General features: G+C 48.6%; 1 protein-coding gene across 1 annotated transcript; it reads left to right on the top strand.

Moving 5' to 3' along the window:
• LOC109228259 (RNA-directed DNA polymerase homolog) lies at window positions 4,677–5,096 on the top strand (the record flags this gene model as incomplete). The annotated part of the gene is made up of 1 exon (XM_019393414.1): window positions 4,677–5,096. A coding segment is annotated over exon 1 (420 nt), but the record flags the coding sequence as incomplete, so codon positions are not given.

Here is a 6,417-nt window from a genome sequence, read left to right as displayed (position 1 = left end):
AACTTCAAAATAATTTTTGAAACGTTGAAGGAACAAATCGAGCCCACTGAATACACAGTGTGTCCTTAAGGAAATTATTCCCCTCAAGTGTGACGACCCAAAGGGTCATCACCGGACTTCTCCCTATTTCCGAGCTTCCGAGGCCTTAAAAACCTCGCTTTTAGTTGCCTCGATTTGCGTGCGCAGTCCGAGCGCGAAGCCGGAAAACTTTTATGTTGAAATATGTGAACTTTGGGAAAAATTTGAAGAATTTTGATATTAATATTGCTAAAGTTGACTTTGGTCAACATTTTTGGTAAATGGACCCGGACCCGTGATTTGGCGGTCCCGGAGGGTCCGCAGAAAAATATGAGACTCGGGCATATGCCCGGAGTCAAATTCCGAGGTCGAGAGCCCGAGAAATTAATTTTTCTGTGAAATTGTTTTTCTGAAATTCTTAAGGAAAATGGAAATAAAAATTGATTAAAAGACTATGGTATCGGGCTCGTATTTTTGTTCCGACGCCCGGTACAAGTCTTAAATATGTGTTAAGCGCTTTCTGTAAAGTTTGGTCGAAATCGGACGTCATTTGACGTGTTTCGGACCTAAATATCTAAAGTTAGAAGTTTAAGAAGTTTGAAATGAAAATGATGATTTTGAGGCTTGATTCATGGATTCTGATGTTATTTTGGCGATTTGATCGCTCGAGTAGGTTCGTAGGATGTTATTGAGTTAGCGTGTGTGTGTTTGGTTAGGAGCCCCGAGGGCTCGGGAGTGCATGTTTTGGCTTAGGAAAAACATAGCAGAAAATTCTGCAATTTTTGCTCAGTGATTTCCTCTTACGCGATCGCAATCTTCAGCCTGCGATCGCGTTCCTTTGACTCTTTACTCTTTCGCGTTCGCTATTTGATCACGCGATCGCACTGCCTTAGCATTTCCTTCAATGCGTTCGCACCAGTAGGTTTGCGTTCGCATAGACCAAGTTTTGGACCCCCCCCCCCCAGTATTCCCCTACGCGATCGCATTACAACCCACGCGATCGCGTTGACCATTCTGTGTAACCCTTCGCGATCGCATCTCTACATCCACGATCGCGTAGGGTAAATTCGCCCAGCTATTTTAAAGCCTAAAAACAGAACCAGTGACGGGATTTCTTCATTCTTTTCACACGAGCTCTCCTCTTAAACCCTCCATAGACGAAATTCAAGCTCTCCTTCCTCCATAACTCCTTGGGTAAGTAATCTTAACATCATTCCCTCGTTATTTCTTCATCTAATTACTAATTTCCTAGCCCTAAATCATGAAATCAAAGTAGAAATTAAGGGTTTTGGGTAGAGTTAGGGCTTGGAGGATTTTGGGTGATTCAACCTCAACTTGGGGTCGAATCTTGAAATAAAATATATATTTGAACTCGTGGGGTTATGGGTGATTGGGTTTTGGTCCGAGCCTCGTGTTTGGACCATGTGGGACCGGTGTCGAATTTTTGTGTTTTGGGAGAATGATTGGAAATTTCATTTCTATGCTATGAGATTATGTTTTTGAGCCCTTATTGATATTACTGAACTAATTATGACTAGATACCATTGTTTCGGAGTCGGATTGTAGAGGAAAGGCGGTATTTGAGGGTTGATTGCTATTCTTTGGACCGAGGTAAGTGTTTGTTCTAACCTTGGCTTGAGGGAATATGTATATATATCTGTACAGGTTGTTTTGTTAGGTCCTGTCTAGCCTCGTCACTACTTCGCCGGGGTTAGGCCAGGCACTTACCAGCATATGGGGTCGGTTGTGCTGATGCTACACTCTGTGCATTTTTGTGCACAGATCAGGGAGCAGCTTTCGGACCGCAGCAGTAAGATTGCCGGGAGCTATCTTCAGTCCAGGGACTCACGAGGTAGCCTAGCAGGCGTTCGCAGGCCGAAGTCCCTTCTATGTTTTAGTTTGTTTACCTTGTATCGAACAAACACTATGTATTTCCTTTCAGACTTGTTTTTAGCATTCTATAGTAGTCCGTGAGCTAGTGACACTAGACTCTAGGTAGGACTATGTTTCAAATTTCCGCACTTTTGGTTTTCAGTTGTGTTAATCTAAAATCTTCCGCTTATTTATTGTTCTCGTTTATTATATTTTGAATGAAATTAGTAAAAAAAAATGTTTTAACTGTTGGCTTGCCTAGCTCCGATAGTAGGCGCCATCACGACTCCCGATGGTGGGAAATCCGGGTCGTGACAAGTTGGTATCAGAGCACTAGGTTGCATAGGTCTCACAACTCACGGACAACCTCGGTAGAGTCTGAGGGATCGGTACGGAGACGTCTGTACTTATCTCCCAGAGGCTACGGAGTTAGGAAAGTTTCACTTTTGTTCTTTCCTGTCGTGCGAATCTGTTTCTCAAATATTGATTGTCTTTCTACTCTGTTCTTTCGCAGATGGCGAGAACACGTGCTTCCTCTTCTACCGCGCAGCAGCCCGAGCCCCCAGCAGCAGCACCTGCGAGGGGCAGAGGCCGAGGCCGGGGCAGAGCTCAGCCCCGAGCAGCAGTCCTAGAGGTGGAGCCTCATGTTGATTATGATGAGGAGGCTCCAGCCCCAACAGCTCCGGTGGGCCCAGCTCAGGTCAAGAGGGGTTCATTGCCACCCCAGTTCTTCAGGACGCTCTGGTCCGATTGGTAGGCTTTGTGGAGAGCGTCACTAGAGCGGGTTTGCTTCCAGTAGCCCCAGCCACTTCCCAGGCTGGAGGAGGGGTTCAAACTCCTGCTACACGTACTCCGGAGCAGGTAGCTCTCCAGGCTCAGGTTCCAGTGGTTCAGCCAGCGGTGGCAGTTCAGCCGGGTATTGTGACTCAGACCGGCGATGGGGCGGCCATGTCTTCAGATGCTTTGTGGAGGCTTGATAGGTTCTCCAAGCTCTTCACCACCACATTCAGCGGTGCTTCATCAGAGGATCCTCAGGATTTCTTATTCAGCTGCCATGAGATCCTTAGGACTATGGGTATTATGGAGACCAATGGGGTCGACTTTATCACTTTTCAGCTTGCAGGATCCGCCAAGACTTGGTGGAGGGACTATTGCCTATCTAGACCAGCAGGGTCTCCAGCATTGACATGGGATCAGTTCGCGGAGTTGTTTTTGGAGAAGTTTCTCCCAGTTACTCAGCGGGAGGCACTACGCAGGCAGTTCGAGCGCCTCCAGTAGGGCTCTATGACAGTCACACAGTATGAGACTCGGTTCATTGATCTGGCACGCTATGCTGTTGTTATACTCCCCACCGAGAGAGAGAGGGTGCGGAGGTTAGGATTGATTGAGCCGATACGTCTCCAGATGGCTATGGGAGCTGGTAGTGAGATCTCTTTTCAGGAGGCGGCCAATGCGGCCCGTAGAGTTGAGATGGCTCTTGCACGGGGAGGTAGTTATGGGTCAGAAAAGAGACCCCGTCATGCAGGTAGATTCAGTGGTACTTCATCTGGAGGTGGGGATTCTTATGGTAGAGGCCATCCTCCGAGGCCCTTTCAGTCAGCCCTACAGGTCTCACATGGTACTTCAGGTGGTCGTGGTTCTCAGCCGCAGTCTTCTGATCAGCAGCTTTTCAGTTCTTCATCAGCACCTATCAGCGCACCACCGCTCCGTTATTCTCAGCAGCCGAGGGCTTGTTACACATGTGGCGACACGAGACATATTGCCAGGTACTGCCCTCGAGCTTCCGACAGCTCTTAGCAGCAGGGTCCTCGTCCTATGATTCAGGCATTAGGTGATCCACAGGCCGCCCAGCCAGCTAGAGGCGGGGGTAGAGGCCATAGAGGTGGAGGTAGAGATCATAGAGGTGGAGCTCGGACCGCCAGAGGTAGAGGCCAGCCGGCAGTCGATCGTCCCAGAGATATGGTGCAGGGAGGTGGGGCCCAGCCCCGGTGTTATGCTCTTCCAGCCAGGCCAGAGGCTGAGTCTTCAGATGTTGTTATTACAGGTACTATTCTGGTCTGTGATAGGGATGCTTCAGTGCTATTTGACCCTGGGTCTACGTATTCATATGTGTCGTCCTATTTTGCACCCTACCTGACTATGCCTAGTGATGCTTTGGGTATTCCTGTTTATGTATCTACACCGGTGGGTGATTCTATAGTAGTCGACCGAGTTCATCGTTCCTGTGTGGTAGTATTTGAGGGTCTTGAGACCCGTGTTGACTTATTGCTCTTAGACATGGTGGATTTCGACGTCATATTAGGGATGGATTGGTTGTCCCCGTATCATGCTATCTTGGATTGTCACGCCAAGACTGTGACCTTGGCTTTGCCAGATTTACCCCGATTGGAGTGGAGAGGGACCCTAGGTCATACCACTCGCAGTGTTATCTCATATGTGAAGGCTCGACGCATGGTCGAGAAGGGGTGTCTAGCCTATCTGGCGTATGTTCGCATGCTAGCTCAGAGGTTCCTTCTATTGATTCTGTTCCTATTGTTCAGGAGTTCCCCGAGGTTTTCCCTTCAGACCTGCCGGGTATGCCGCCCGACAGGGATATTGATTTCTGTATTGATCTGGCCCCAGGCACGCAGCCCATTTCTATTCCGCCGTATCGCATGGCCCCGCCAGAGTTGAAGGAGTTAAAGGACCAGTTGCAAGATTTGCTAGGAAGGGGTTTCATCAGGCCTAGTGTTTCTCCTTGGGGTGCGCCAGTGTTATTTGTGAAATAAAAGGATGGATCGATGAGGATGTGCATTGATTACCGGCAATTGAACAAGGTGACGATAAAGAACAAGTATCCACTGCCGAGGATTGATGATTTGTTTGACCAGCTTCAGGGTGCAAAAGTGTTTTCAAAGATAGACTTGAGATCTGGCTACCACCAGTTGAGGATTAGGGCATCCGATGTCCCTAAGACAGCATTCTGCACTCGGTACGGGCATTATGAGTTTCTGGTCATGTCGTTTGGGTTGACCAATGCCCCAGTAGCATTCATGGAGTTGATGAACCGAGTGTTCAGGCCGTATTTGGACATGTTCCTGATAGTCTTTATCGATGATATTCTGGTGTACTCCCGCAGCCAGGAGGAGCACGAGCAGCACCTCAGAGTGGTTCTTCAGACTCTGAAGGATAGTCAGTTGTATGCGAAGTTCTCGAAGTGCGAGTTCTGGTTGAGTTCGGTTGCATTTCTGGGTCATGTTGTGTCAGCAGAGGGTATTCAGGTGGACCCGAAGAAGATTGAGGCAGTTAAGAATTAGCCTCGACCAGCATCAGCTACAGAGATTCGGAGTTTCTTGGGGTTAGCAGGTTACTACCGCGGGTTCGTGGAGGGGTTTTCATCTATTGCAGCCCCGACGACCAGATTGACCCAGAAGGGTGCCCAGTTCAGATGGTCGGACGAGTGTGAGGCGGGCTTTCAGAAGCTCGGCACCGATATTGGTTTTGCCCACAGGTTCAAGGCCCTATACAGTTTACTGTGATGCTTCCCGTATTGGGCTTGGTGCGGTATTGATGCAGGATGGCAGAGTCATTGCTTATGCTTCGAGGCAGTTGGAGATCCACGAGAAGAATTACCCGGTTCATGATCTCGAGTTGGCAGCCATTGTTCATGCTTTGATGATTTGGAGGCATTACCTATATGGTATGACGTGTGAGGTGTACACGGATCACAAGAGTCTGCAATACTTGTTCAAGCAGAAGGAGTTGAACTTGAGGCAGCGGAGGTGGTTGGAGCTATTGAAGGACTATGATGTTACTATTTTGTACCACCCGGGGAGAGCCAACGTGGTGGCCGATGCATTGAGTAGGAAGTCCGCCAGCATGGGTAGTCTTGCTTATGTTCCGGTCAGCCAGAGACCGCTTGCTTTGGATATTCAGGCCCTGGCCAATCGATTTGTGAGGTTGGACATTTCTGAGCCTAGCAGAGTGTTAGCTTGTACGGTCGCTCGTTCTTCATTATTGGAGCGTATCCGTGATCGGCAGTTTGATGATCCCCATTTGTGTGTCCTGAGAGACACGGTGCAGCGTGGAGGTGCCACGAAGGTGACCTTAGATGATGATGGTGTTTTGAGGTTGCAGGGACGAGTTTGTGTGCCAAATGTCGATGGGATTCGAGAGTTGATCTTAGCGGAGGCCCATAGTTCTCGGTATTCTATTCACCCGGGTGCCGCGAAGATGTATCAGGACTTGCGGCAGCTTTATTGGTGGCGTAGGATGAAGAAAGATATTGTTGCGTATGTGGCCCGGTGTTTGAACTGTCAGTAGGTTAAGTATGAGCATCAGAGGCCTGGTGGGTTGTTTCAGAGGATTGAGCTTCCCGAGTGGAAGTGGGAGAGGATTACCATGGATTTCGTTACTGGACTTCCGATGACTCGGAAGAAGTTTGATGCTATTTGGGTCATTGTTGATAGGCTGACCAAGTCAGCGCATTTTATTCCTGTTGCAGCCACTTATTCATCGGAGAGGTTAGCTGAGATCTACATCCGAGAG

This window comes from Nicotiana attenuata, chromosome 6, assembly GCF_001879085.1.
Source record: "Nicotiana attenuata strain UT chromosome 6, NIATTr2, whole genome shotgun sequence".
In the NCBI taxonomy this organism is placed as follows: domain Eukaryota; kingdom Viridiplantae; phylum Streptophyta; class Magnoliopsida; order Solanales; family Solanaceae; genus Nicotiana; species Nicotiana attenuata.
Note: the sequence above shows the minus strand (reverse complement) of the source record. Positions and strands in the feature narration are given on the sequence as shown.